The sequence below is a fragment of the Pyrus communis genome, chromosome 13 (genome assembly GCF_041283825.1).
Source record: "Pyrus communis isolate YQ-2024b chromosome 13, ASM4128382v1, whole genome shotgun sequence".
NCBI lineage: Eukaryota > Viridiplantae > Streptophyta > Magnoliopsida > Rosales > Rosaceae > Pyrus > Pyrus communis.
Window position 1 is genome coordinate 28820130 of NC_142577.1, and position 14486 is coordinate 28834615.

At 38.2% G+C, this 14486-nt stretch overlaps 1 protein-coding gene and 1 pseudogene across 3 annotated transcripts; one reads left to right on the forward strand and one right to left on the reverse strand.

Moving 5' to 3' along the window:
- Window positions 1-644: 644 nt before the first annotated feature.
- LOC137738211 (tetraketide alpha-pyrone reductase 2) lies at window positions 645-4220 on the reverse strand. 2 transcript variants are annotated; one of them, XM_088683246.1, is made up of 6 exons: window positions 4061-4220; window positions 2607-2692; window positions 2221-2406; window positions 1928-2090; window positions 1651-1840; window positions 645-1502 (listed from the first exon to the last, which is right to left on the reverse strand). In XM_088683246.1, exons 1-6 carry the CDS (start codon window positions 4164-4166, stop codon window positions 1394-1396), a joined length of 840 nt encoding a protein of 279 aa, XP_088539372.1. In that variant the 5' UTR covers window positions 4167-4220; the 3' UTR covers window positions 645-1393. The 2 variants fall into 2 exon arrangements, with proteins under 2 accessions (XP_088539372.1, XP_068333943.2); XM_068477842.2 differs by having other exon boundaries at window positions 2607-2779; window positions 4061-4219.
- An 8048-nt stretch (window positions 4221-12268) lies between these two features.
- LOC137736898 (3-ketoacyl-CoA synthase 6 pseudogene) lies at window positions 12269-14486 on the forward strand (annotated as a pseudogene). Its single transcript, XR_015954982.1, has one exon. The product of XR_015954982.1 is annotated as a 3-ketoacyl-CoA synthase 6 pseudogene (transcript).

The window sequence follows — 14486 nt, forward strand, 5'->3', positions numbered from 1 at the left end:
CAATTTTTTAATTTTTTTTTTAAGAGAAACGATATTTTATTTTAAATTAATCTTAGTAGAGCAAAAGTACATTTGAAGTCAAGTGTATAACGAGGGTTACATTGAGAGTCTGGACTTACACCCGTATTTATATTCAACAAAGCTAATATATCCCTTAAATTAGATAGACAAAGTTTGAGGAGGCATTTTCTTGTGAATTTGGATCCTCTCCTGAGTTAATGGAGAGGATCCTTCTGACCAATTATCATGGGCCGTTGGATAAGGATTTTTATCCAACGGCTACAATCATTATAACTTTAAAGAGACCCCTTGTTTGTAGCCGTTAGATAAAAATCCAACGACCCACGATGATTGGTCATGAGGATCATCTCCATTAGCTCAGGAGAGGATCCAAATCCTTTTCTTGTTTAGCAACAATGGAAAAGATAGTAAAGTGATTTGTCCCTTTTCCTATTCTTATAATATAGACAAGCATTAAATTATATATTGTTTTCTTTCAATTTTTCAAAAGCAGAATAAAATGTTCTTTCATGTTTGGTGCTAAATCTAAATTGCTATGCTTAAAAAGTCGAATCATATCAAACTACAAGAACATAGAGTTGTTAAAGATTGCCTGAGAGGGTAAATGTGGTTGGCCAGGTTGCTTCATCTCTCAAATTAACTTGATATATTAATTACGATATAATGACATGTGTCACTTCTATTTCATTCTACACCGGCAACCCAAACTTGTCGAAAGAGTAGTACCCATGTGAGATACTCATCTGCCACAAGAAGTCACGTGGTACAACAATATATGACGAGATGTGTCCACGGCAAGAAAAATCAAGCAACTCTACTGGTTGCATCGTTAGCAAACACTAGAGTGAGACTAATTCGTTGGGTGTCACAACCCGCTCACTTTTTGGTTTTGGTATTGGCAAGAGATGGACTTCCCTTGCTTTTAGTTGCCGTTATAGCGTTTCGGTGTTGCTTGTCTCTCTCTCTGGGAGCTCATGCCTTCTTGTTTCTGCCCCTTGAGGCTTTGGTGGTGTTGCAATGAGACAATAAGATCCTGTCAATTGAGGGAAACCATGAATCAATCATAGTAGGCAGTGCAGACGGCAATGGTTTATAAAAAATATCAGGATTTCCCATCAAAGGTCTTCGATGTCGTTCAAGCCTCCTCTTTTCCGTCAAATTCAACTTTAGTTGAACCCTAAGTCTACTATAACTTGCGACAGATGTCCTGGCCTTCTTAACTTGCTTTAACCTTTCCGCTTTATAGTCACGTGTGTTTATTTAACGGGAGTTTGGATTTGAACCTCAACTACTACCAGGGTTCACCATGGAGGTTTATTTAATAAAAATTTCATCATGAGGATCACATTGAAGTACCGTGTCACCACAGAGACTACGAAGGAGACAATTTTTCAAGCGTTTTGAAAGGTGGAAATCCCAGTTGAGCAATTTTACTGGTATCCATGCTATGTGGATTACTGTCTCCTTCCACGCTGCTACACCTGAAAAATACAAAGATAATTCCATTTATAATTTTCCACATTAAACCAACGGAAATTTAGGAAACTATATATACGATTAGCGTTCCACCCCGACCCTTGGAAAGCGTGAAGCATTGTTGGCTTGGGATCGTCTTTTATATATACTCACTTGTTTTCATATGGATAGGATGGATATTTGGCCCTCAGCATCTCAATGATCTCCGACCAGTGCGCAACCGAGCTCGAACATATCAGCCTTCCCGGCGCCTTGCTTTCCTCCATTGCTAAAATGTGCGCAGCTACCACATCATCTATGTGCACAAATCCTACTGTCGTGTTCGGGTACTCCCCTCTTGAACCTATCGCAGAAATTGCAAATTCAATATCCTTATTCTCAAATTGGATAAATAATTGTTCGGTACTAGAACATCATCACGCGGTACAACCTTTCAGTATAGCCAGTATCATATATAGAGTGCTGGTTGGTTGTGGTGCTAGCAGAGGACCAACCACGAACGACGGATTCACCACAACGAGATCCATTCCGCTTTCCCCAGCAATTCTCCAGGCCTCCTTCTCTGCTGTAGTTTTTGCATAAGCATACCAGAGCTGTACACAAGCAATAATTTACACATGAATATTGCATGTCAACGTCAATTCAACATGTACGTGTTATTGTTTATAATGCATCTGGATTCTGGAACTAAACATGGACTGGAAGGGTTTTGTACGTGGTTACATTGTAGTGTTTGCAGTACTCAGCATCACTCCAATGTGATTCGTTGAGAGGAGAGGCCTGCTGGGCATCGTAACGATATCTTATTGAAGAGCAAGAAGAGGTGAGCACAACCCGTTTCACACGTGCTTTTGAGCATGAATTCAGAACATTCAGTGTGCCCCTTATACATGGATCAATCAAATTTCCCTACAATCAACCAATCAATGAAAGTTTCGTTTTAGCTTGAATATTTTCAAGAACGTACCACATTTTAGCACTCTGCACTCTGCAGTTTTGAAAGCTTTCAAGTTTTCTCCCATCGATCAAAAAATATGATTGAATTACATAAAACGAAGTTTAACAACGGGAAAGGAGAACAAAAAGATCAGACGAAGAATTTAATTTGCCTGAACATTGTCGTCGTATGGAACAAGAACGGGTGATGCGGTGTGGAAGACTCCATCGACGCCTCGTACAGCCTCATCAAAGCTTCCTTCCACCATCAAATCAGCTTTCAACATCTTTAGCCTTTCCCTGGCTCCATTCAACTCCCACAAATAACCCACCTTTCCCACATCCTCTGTCACCAAGAGGATAAAACACTACCAATTGTAAATGCTAGCTACATGAACTGCAATCATTTCCAGTGACGGAGCTGCTTGAGGACTAGGAGAGGCCCGGCCTATCCTAAAGTCTTCACTTTTTGTTTCTGTTTGTGTTTTTTTTATTGGATAGTTTGTATTCTTTGATTTATGTTCTTTTCCTTCAAGCTAGCTTTATTATATTTTTCTAATTGACAAAAAAAAAAAGTGTTTTACAATAGTATTGTTATGAAACCAAATCCTTATATCAACTAGCCTTCCTTAGTTAGTCACCCTTTTGCATGATTTGTTGAGCACTGAAACCACGCATATATGGCATATAAGAAGAATTTTTTTATCAATTCGGTGCAGTAATTTTTGTTCAATTTCATAGTAGGAACTTATAAAGAAGTTCAGTGCTTATGATATAATTATCTCAATCTAATTTTTTTTTCACGACTTCATTCCTCTCTTTTGATTAAAATTTTCTGTTCTACTACAAAAATGAACTTTTCTCGCATTAGTTATATTATTTTTTGTCCAATTTCTTTCATACGGTTTAGAGGCCCTTGCTAGCTTTGATTTCTAGCTCTACCACTGATCATATCTAAATACATAGATGGAATCACAGGATTGTAAGAATATGAGTATGAGATAGAGAAGTTTTAGGACCGGTTATAGGTATTCAATTTGATAGAAAGTCTTGTTGATGAAAGGAATGCTGATCCTTGGCAAAGAAGGATTTTGTATAGCATTGAGGTCAGTTTTGCAGAACACGGAAACAAGTATTTGTTTCCTACGTGGATTTTGATAGGGAATCCTAGTCTGTTTTGGTAAAGTCTATATGTATATATATAGTGGTCTCTCTTCTCACAGAATTCATGCTCATATTGGACCAAAAACCTATCTGTGAGTCGAGCTCTTGATAATCTGCAAGAGAATAGAAGGATCACTGAAAGCTTGCTGCTATGGCTTCGAGTTCTGGTGCTGCTGCAGGTATGTTTTCCTTCCTAGTTTCTTATACACATAATCGGTTGATTCTCTCTAGGTTGCAGTTCATGTTTTGGTCTTGGTGTTTGTGAATTGTATGCTAACAGGGACAACATAAAATTATAAATTCTGAGAAGACTCGAGCGTAGTCATATTAGCTAGAGTGTATTGCGCCCTAGTTCGAATCCCTTTTTCTTCAACTTTAAATTCATTTAAAGTAGAATATTGTTTGTATACAGGAAAAAACTATGAAATTGATGGAAGTAGCTGATAACTGCAAATGTAGATACCTGGGTTTCGAACCGTGGTGCGGACAACATGGCCCTTGTCTAGCAAGGCCTTCACTAAGTAAGCAGCTAGGAAGCCTGTTCCTCCAGTTACACAGTATTCTGGCATCTTCTCTGTCTGGTTTTGTGGATATTTGTGTGGGTTTATTTTTCAGAGTATGTTTTTATGTATCAAGTGGTGTTAGAAAGGGTCAGGTGGTCTGCATTTTTCATTTGACTATTAGTTTTCACGTGGCATCTTTAAAGTTGGTGGATAACTCATTCCACCTGCCAGGTTTGGTGGATGTTTGTGTAGAATAAGGATCCTCTCATCATGATCTTCTTTGTGAGAATTTCGAAGATTCGTGTATTATCTTCGTTTATTGTACATCGTACGGTTATAAATTATTTTAAATTTTATTATTTAAATTTGAATACAAACAGTATCTGATGAAAACTGATCGTACGATATACGATGAACTGATCGCATGTGTATCTTTATTGTTTACAGGAAAAAGAAAAAGAAGAGGCTCAGCCGAGAGCTGACTCAAGCTGGGTAGCAATATACTTCTAAATGTGCTGAACCATCTAAGCTCACGGTGTCTCCCCCACAAGCCCAGTGAAGCTTCCCGGTTTGAACTCTCTTTTTTTATTGGATCAGTTTGAACATTGAATCTCAACCGGTTAGAGTTTTATTTGCTGCTCGGCAATGTGCAGTGGGCTAAGAGCAGTTCCATCCCACACCCAATTGTCTGGTAATTGGGCAGATTATTGCCCAGAAAACCGAAAACCTTGCCCCAGCCCATATGAAACAGTCCGGCAATTACTGGGCCCCACATTGTCGGACCGCTCATTTGGGCAAGGATTGCTTGACCTTGCGCTTGAGTGTCATCTGACATCATGTTGACTTCAGTATGACATCGGCCACTTCAAAGTCACCGTAAACCCATACCCAAAACCCAGAAGCTACTAGAGCAGAGGTGGAGGGGGCGAGTGGTAGACCCAAAACCCATATTCATGGAGGCAGGATTGAGGGAGAGGAAGACGGAAGGGGCAAGTTATAATAGCTTATTGTACAGAGGGTCATCTGTCATTTATTTTTATTTTTTTATAGAAATGATATTTTATTTTAAATTAATCTTAGTACAGCAAAATTACATTTGAAGTCAAGTGAATAACGAGGATTACATCCACTTTAACTAAAGTCGCACTCTTGAGCATGGACTTACACCCGTATTTATATTCAACAAGGCTGATATATCCCTTAAATTAGATAGACATAAAGTTTGACAGGACATTTTCTTGTTTAGCAACAATGGGAAAAGATGGTAAAGTGATTTGTCCCTTTTCCTATTCTTATAATATAGACAAGCATGAAATTATATATTGTTTTCTTTCAATTTTTCAAAAGTAGAATAAAATGTTCTTTCATGTTTGGTGCTAAATCTAAATTGATATGCTTAAAATGTCGAATCATATCAAACTAGAAGAACATAGAGTTGTTCAAGATTGCCTGAGAGGGTAAAATGTGGTTGGCCTGGTTGCTTCATCTCTCAAATTAACTCTATATATTAATTACGATATAATGACATATGTTACTTCTATTTCATTTTACACCGGCAACCAAACTTGTTGGAAGAGTAGTACCCACGTGAAATACTCATCTACCACAAGAAGTCACGTGGTACAACAATATGTGATGAGATGTGTCAATGTCTCATTCAAATTTACTTTCTACTAATCCGGTAATAAAGGCAATCGGTGGTACAGGGATATTCAAAGCATCTAGGAAGAAAGGACGAGCGCTGCATAGATGGCTAAAACAGCAGATACGTTCTAAACCGATTCTTTCACAACTTTTTATATCACCCCCGATTCACTTCACTCCCTAAAGGCGGATTAAGACAAAGGCTACTCTTGGTAGGCAAGGAAAGAGATATTCAATCAACCAAGCAAAAAATCAATACTACTACCACAGTCTTCACCAAGACAGCAGGAAGGAAGAAAATCGAGACAGAAAGCCAAGACAGTCATCTAAGCATTGGTTACAGACAGGCAGACCAGAGATCGAAAGAGTCAAATACAAGGAGGAAAGGGAAAGTCGAGAAGATCGTATTCATGTGCAACTGATTCAATAGGACGGGTTATGAACCCAAGAGCGGATATGAGTACTCATACTCAAGGACCAGAAGCTCTCACAGTGTCAAGGCAGAGAGTTGTTCCTATTAGAAGAAGAGCATTTACAATTAGAACAAAGGGAATGAAATAGCAATTGCAGCTACTTCCGAACTTTCTAACTTCAACTAGCTGACTACTAGCTTTTAGCCCTTGGACAGCTGTCCTTGGCATGCATGCTACTGGCCCGCCTACTTAACTCCTACTATCCTACTACAATTTTATCCGCACGGTGATCCGTGAGGATTGGCGAGTAATGGTCCATGATGCTAATAAATGCTTATCTATTTTCCCACACGACACATGAGATTTCATTTGCCCAAATTTTTTACGTGGTTTTTGTGGTGAAATGACATTTTCAATGTGATTTTTGTGGTAAAAAAGCTATTAATTTGGTCATGTGGTGAACCCTTAGCAATTGAGGTTTAAACCTAAACTTTTGTTGAATAAACAACATGACTGTCACATTGAGAGATTAAATTTGTCATTTCAATCCAGATTAAGGTCAGATATTTGCCGTTTGATTTGGTGATGGATCCCGTGGAAATATGAATAACGACCTCTTTCTCCTCCATCACCTGGCAATGGATCCAACGGCAAGAAAAATCGAGCAACTCCAGTGGTTGAATCGTTAGCAAACACGAGAGTGAGACTAATCCGTTGGGTGTCACAACCCGCTCCCTTTTTGGTATTGGTATCGGCAAGAGATGGACTTCCCTTGCTTTTAGTTGCCGTTATAGCGTTTTGGTGTTGCTTGTCTCTCTCTGTGTATATATATACATTAAGCGTATGCATGTGCCTATATATTCAATTTGGTGCCCATTTGGGAGCTCCTGCCTTTTGTTTCTGCCTCTTGAGGCTTTGGTGGTGTTGCAATGAGACAATAAGATCCTGTCAATTGAGGGAACCATAATTAATCGTGGTAGACAATGCAGACAACAATGGTTTATAAAAAAAACAACAGGATTTTCCATCAAAGGTCTTCGATGTCGTTCAAGACTCCTCTTTTCCGTCAAATTCAACTTTAGTTGAACCCTAAGTCTACTATAACTTGCGACAGATGTCCTGGCCTTCTAAAATTGATTTAACATTTCCACTTCATAGTCGTGTGTGTTTATTTAACGTGAGTTTGAATTTGAACCACAATTACCATCAGAGTTCACCATAAAGGTTTATTTAATAAAATTTTCATCATGAGGATCACACTGAAGTACCGTGTCACCACGAAAACTATGAAATTTTTTTTGGCCTTGTGAAAAATTTTCGAGCCCTCGTGTCTCTTTACAATTTATATCAATTTTTATTGGTGCGCGAGTACATTGAAATTAATAAAGTTAAACTTTTTACATATAAAAAAAATGCAAAAAGGAGCTTCATTTACAACAGACGTAGGGAGGTCGTGGTGAGGTAGATTGTCTGCCCTCCTGTTTAGGTGTCATTTCCATCCCCTCCTATTTTGTGCGGTCACGATTAAGCCACGTTAACATTTTATATTGATTTTTTTATAGAAATAATAAGACAAAAAACAATAAGAATATAAAATATTAACGTGACTTAACCGTGACTGTAAAAATAAAAGAGGATGTAAAAGACACCTAAACAGAAGGGCAGACAATGTGCTTCCTGGTCATGCAGATTTGTAAACTGAAAGACTTTTAGGACGTACAAATGTGGGACAGGAATAAGCTAGCCCTCATAATTACTCATCAAAATGGTATCTTTTTGTGTGTGTGCATATTGTCCAAATATTACATGAATTGGATATTATAGGCATGACTTCCTTCACCGGCCTACTTTCATAACCTATGAGAGCAAATTCAGCGTGGTGAACGGCCCGGTGGACAGGGAGCAAATCCAAGCCAATTGCCTTCCCAACTAGCTCCAGCTATTCGAGCAATTAGGTTAAGAGGGAGTCCGTGGGAGAGGGCAGGTGGGAGTCCAAGGTTCGAGTACCTAAAGGCTTTGTGATGCAAGGCTTACGTATCCACGTTATAAAAAATTTGTGTTAGACGCGTGCACCACACGCACACGTGGGGGTGCGTTACCAACATATTTTTAGATATTGGGACCTGCATGTCAGCCCCACTTAGTTACCTTTGAATTTGAAGTCTGGACCGTTGATTTCTAGATCAACGGTCCATGTTTTCAAGCTTTAAAAATTTAAAAGAAAAAGAAAAAAAATAGAAAAAAACCAAAAATGTTATGGTGGGCCACGTGTCACATTTTGGATTGTTGGATTTCAAATTTTTTTTTTTGTAATCCAATGGTCCAGACTAATTAAGTTAATAAAATTTCAAAAAAAAAAAATTACAGATTCAAAAAAATTCAAAAAAAAAAAAAATTCAAAAAAAAAAAATTTCAAAAATTAAATACCTTATCATTTTCTCCCACTTTACACCACATTTCAATATTTTTAACGATTCTAAACAACTAAGAACATGTCGAGTGATAGAATTGGTTAAAAATCTTATCGTAATCTATCTACAAAAATTTTACTTTCGGATAATGGCACTTGTGTGATGAGATTGGTTAAAAATCCTATTCGAAATTTAAAATTATTTTTTATTATTTTATAAAATAAAAAATACTAATATTTTATTACCTATTGCCATGAATATTCAGTTTAAGGATGGAGATGTAAAAAGTAATTATTATTCATTAAAGACAGTTACTATTCAATGGAGGGGATTCAATTGCCAAGGGGGGCCTTCCTACACTAGAAGTGCTCTAAGTATTTTATCACATAAAATCTTAAAAAGTGCTCTCATGAACTATAAGTGCTTCTTTGAAAAGCTCTTTAGTTCTTAATTTAAATTTCAGTGTTTTTGTAATATTAAGAAATTTTTAGCAAAGCTCTAATGACAACAATACTTTCTACCAATAGGGGTGGCAAACATGTCATGTTTGTCATGTTTGTGTCTTTTTCGTATCATGCTCATTATTTTAACCCGTCATGTTTAGTCAAAGCCGTTATTTTAACAGGTTCTTAAAAGGTGACTCAATAATGGTCTGATTTGTTAATCAGTTAGGTGGTTTCGTGTCGGGTTAATGAGCAATGCAAGAAATTATCCGATAACGATATATTAAAGATATATTTTCGAGTTCTTAACAGGTTACATGATGACGACCCAACACATTAACGAATTCTTAACAGATTATCCGATAACGACCCAACTCATTAACAAGTAAACTCAAAACTCGTTATTTTCGTATTATTTTATGTTGGGTTATGAATTGGGTAAGAAATTACCAACCCTAGCAATGAGTGATCTATTGAAAGCGTTTATGTTATTGTTTAATTTGTTTGTGGTTGTGGATTTAGATGTTGGGAAAAATAGATATCCAAAAGCTTTAAATGGGCCAAGGGATGCTTACAGAATGGGCCGCACCGTCGTCCTACAAGCTCACATCATGCAGATTGGAGATGCAATACCGCCATTGAAGCGATCATTAAATTTAAAGAATTATTATTGGTATTTCAAAAATTTTATTGTACATTCTAAATTTTCTATATTTAGAAGAAAAAAATACATTTGTAAAAGGAATGGGATGAGAAAGTGCCAATAACACTTTCCTAAATATATCTCAACATTTTATGACCAACCTACCCAATTTCTCCAGCCTACGGTTACGCGCGTTGCCTCCATCACTTCCTTCCACACTGCTCCTATTGGACTTGGTCATTGCCCACGTAAATACTCTCTCTCTCTCTCTCTCTTATTTATCTGTCAAAGATCAAATGTCAAACATGGCATACTCCATTCAGTCAACCTACTCGTGATTCTTCTTCTTCTTCTTCGTCTCTCATAATCCCATAAAACAATAAATAAATAAATAAAAACTCCAAATTTTGTAGGGTTAATTTGGAAACATAATGTTTCAAAGTTATTAAAAAAAACAACTTATATGCCACATGTAACACTATTATGATATTTAGCGTCTATGATATAACTTGTAAAAGAAAACTTACGTTGAATTATTGGAATGAGAGGTCACGACTTACGATGACGGGATACCACTTCTTGTTCTTGTTCTTTAGGGTTAACTAAATACCTTATGAGCTCCAACGTACTCAACAGATGTGAACATTTATACGTCCAATTGTTTTTGCAGCATGAAATGCATTATTTACAAAATAAATCAATTTATCTAGTGCGTTTTGCCGACGAGTAACAAATTCATTTCATTTTGCCGACAAGTAACCAATTCATTTCATAAACAAAACAATACATAATTTCGTTGATGAACTGGAAGGAGAACAAATATGAAAAATGAACAAAAAAATAATAAGAGAAAACTCCCTTAAATGTGGGACTTCTCATGGACTCTCTACGACTTTATGTTTTTGGCATAATGCTTTATAACATTGACACAAGAATTAACGTTAAAATGTGACATAATAGTGTCCATAGAGAATTACACTTTAAGAGAGTCTTGTTAGCATTTTTTAAATAATAGTGAGAGATATTAATTTATCAGCAAAGTCGTTAAAGATCATCTCAATACATTTAACTCTATAAGCAAATATAAATTTAATTTGCGTTCATGATGACACCGCAACAATATTAGGGTTTGACATCCCATCATCACTAATATATTAACACGTATAATGCATAGTTCAGTATCGATCACTGTCACTGTTATCTAGTTGTGTATCGATCTCCCATCTTCATCGTCACCATCAGAAATTCAACATTGCCATTATTAATTAGTTCTAATCAACTTTTCATGCATGCATAATTGCTTATTCATATATTTGGCCAAGCATCTACGTTAGTACGTGTATCCTGGTTTCACTTTTGTATTTTGACATTTATATTTTTGTTACAATTAATTTACAAATTGTAGGAAAAAGAATATAAGAACTATATATCTTTGTTTTGAAGGTTCTTAATTATCAATTGATGTTCTAACATTCATGAGCTTACTTGTAGATAAAGATATATAACTAAACATTATCTATATTTTTTTAAATGAACCAGTTGGTGGCTTTGTCTAGGCAGTCCACCATTCCTGACCACCATCATGTGATTTACTTATAATATGATACCTATAACATTTATTTTTGTTGGAATAAAATATAATAAGCTCTATTTATGAAAAAATATTTAACATTTTCATCTACGTACAAAAGAGATATAAAACAATTGCAGATATCGAGCTATCACTATCTACCTATAAAAAAAGATACATAAAAATAATATATATACACACACACATAAGGCAAATATATATAACAAAATTATAGATTATCACCATGGCAAATTTCAAGAAAAGTTTAATGTACCCTTCCAAAGAGGGAAAATGGAGGGGAAGGAAATATAAGATACTTTTATCCGATTGGTTGAAAAAAAAAATATTATAATAGAAGGTCTTGAGAAGTATTAGGAAAACTCTCTTAAAGTGAGACTCTTCATGGACCATCTGTCAACATTATAAAATATTCTGCAAAAAAACATGAGGTGATAGAGAATTTATAAAAAATTTCATTTTTGAGAATCTCCTTCACATTTCCTGTAGGCCTTTTATTCCTTCTAAAATTGTTTTTCAATTCAAGTAAATAACAACTAACAACCACATTAATTAGGAACTGGAAATTAATTTCCCTAACATAATGGCTGACTCAAATTGACTTCATTTTCAATTTTTTTTTCCGAATTTTATATATACTTTTAGGCATATGGTTTGAAGTCAAATTCATAACATCATCGTCATGTAGTTGAGAATACACATCAAATTAAATTCTGTTTAGTTTGTATACCTAAACCACCCCTTAATATGACACAATAAAAAAAAATTCTCTTTTCGTTTTGTATGATTGTATCGATAAATTAGGTTATAAAGATCGCGCATATAAAACTAATTATTTAGTTTCAAATAAAATATATTTGGTAATGCATTTAGAACAATTCTCACAATAAGTAAAAATAGCATGAGGCCGATTGTAACTAAAACACAAAGGGTCTCAAGCTATTATGAAATGAGTCGTACAATAACATGGCTGGACACCTTTGATCATTTTTTTCTTAAAAAGAGGATTCACAAAATACAATTATATATTGGTCTCTCTAACATTATCCGACTTGTTAATGTTTGACAGATTACAGGAGGGGAAGCTCATGATTAGTGGAACCAAAAAAGAAAGACATACATGTAAAGTTTTAAAGCCCAAAACTGGTTGTAGCCATAGCTATATATGTTAGGGCATGGGTTTAGTTATACGTGGAAAAGAAATGTATGCGAAAAATAAAATTAATACCAAAGTTAACGGAGCGTTGAGTGACGTGAAGTTCCCCATTTAATCGCCTCATCTGCCACCTTCATTGCCCCGGTCCCGTTGCCTTTAAATCCCCCCCTCCCCCTTCCTTTCCCACCTAATACGACGAGAAATTTTTAGTTGTAACAAAAACACAGATGGTACATTACGTATTTTTATGTAAGTAGAACTCTCACCACCACCAGTGGTCGTCATCTCTTCTCAACTCTCTCCTTTTCTGCCGAAAACCTAGCATCCAACCATGCCTCCAATCTTGCCCGACTTCTCCAACTCCGACAGGCTCAAGTATGTCAAGCTCGGCTACCAGTTCCTCGTCAACCACATTCTTACCCTCACTCTCATCCCTATCATGGCCGGAATCCTACTGGAGGTCCTCCGCCTCGGCCCCGACGAGCTTCTCAAGCTCTGGGACTCACTCCACTTCGACCTCGTCCAAATCCTCTGCTCCTCATTCCTCATCGTCTTCATCGCCACCGTCTACTTTATGTCCAAACCCCGATCCGTCTACCTCGTCGACTACGCCTGTTTCAAGCCTCCGGTCACCTGCCGCGTCCCCTTCTCCACCTTCATGGAGCACTCCCGCCTCAACCTCAGCAACAACCCCAAGAGCGTCGAGTTCCAGATGAGGATCCTCGAGCGCTCGGGCCTCGGCGAGGAGACCTGCCTCCCTCCGGCAATTCACTACATTCCGCCCAACCCCACCATGGAGGCCGCTAGGGGCGAGGCGGAGCTTGTCATCTTCTCCGCCATGGACTCTCTGTTGGAGAAGACTGGGCTCAAGCCCAAAGACATCGATATTCTCATTGTTAACTGTAGCCTCTTCTCGCCGACGCCGTCGCTCTCGGCGATGGTGATCAACAAGTACAAGCTCCGAAGAAACATCAAGAGCTTTAACCTCTCCGGCATGGGCTGCAGTGCCGGCCTCATTTCGATCGATTTGGCGCGCGACCTCCTCCAGGTGCATCCCAACTCCAACGCGGTGGTCGTCAGCACCGAGATCATCACCCCGAACTATTACCAAGGCAACGAGAGGGCGATGCTCCTTCCCAACTGCCTCTTCCGGATGGGCGGCGCCGCCTTACTTTTATCAAACCGGAGGTCCGAGCACCACCGCGCAAAATACCGATTGGTCCACGTAGTAAGGACACACAAGGGAGCCGATGACAAGGCGTATAGGTGCGTGTTCGAGGAAGAAGACAAGGAAGGCAAAGTTGGAATTTCACTCTCTAAAGATCTGATGGCGATTGCCGGGGAAGCGTTGAAATCGAACATCACGACGATCGGCCCGCTGGTGCTGCCGGCGTCGGAGCAGTTGCTGTTTCTCTTCACGCTCATCGGCCGGAAAATCTTGAACCCGAAATGGAAGCCGTACATTCCTGATTTCCGAGAGGCGTTCGAGCACTTCTGCATCCACGCGGGCGGAAGGGCGGTGATCGACGAGCTGCAGAAGAATTTACAGCTGTCGGCGGAGCACTGCGAGGCGTCGAGGATGACACTGCACAGGTTCGGCAATACGTCGTCGTCGTCGCTGTGGTACGAGTTGGGGTACATCGAGGCGAAGGGTAGGATGAAAAAAGGTGATAGGGTTTGGCAGATTGCGTTCGGGAGCGGGTTTAAGTGCAACAGCGCGGTCTGGAAGTGCAATCGGACCATCACAACAACGTCGGATGGGCCCTGGGCTGATTGCATCGATAAGTACCCGGTTCATATTCCTGAGGTGGTCAAGCTCTAAAGTCAAAGCAAACAACAAACAAACAAAATTCAGAATGAAATGGTGAATGGGATTGGTGTAGAAACCAATATCTTCCTGACTAAGAAAACAGATCAGAGAGGGAGAGAGAAAAGTAGAGAGAGATTGGATTGGGATAAAATGTTTCTCATTAATGGATAATGTTATGACACTAGAGAGAGACAGAGTGTGTGCGTGTGTGTGTGTATAGCCCTTGATTTTGTACAACAATACCCTTAGCTAGCTATGACTAATTACATATTGTACCA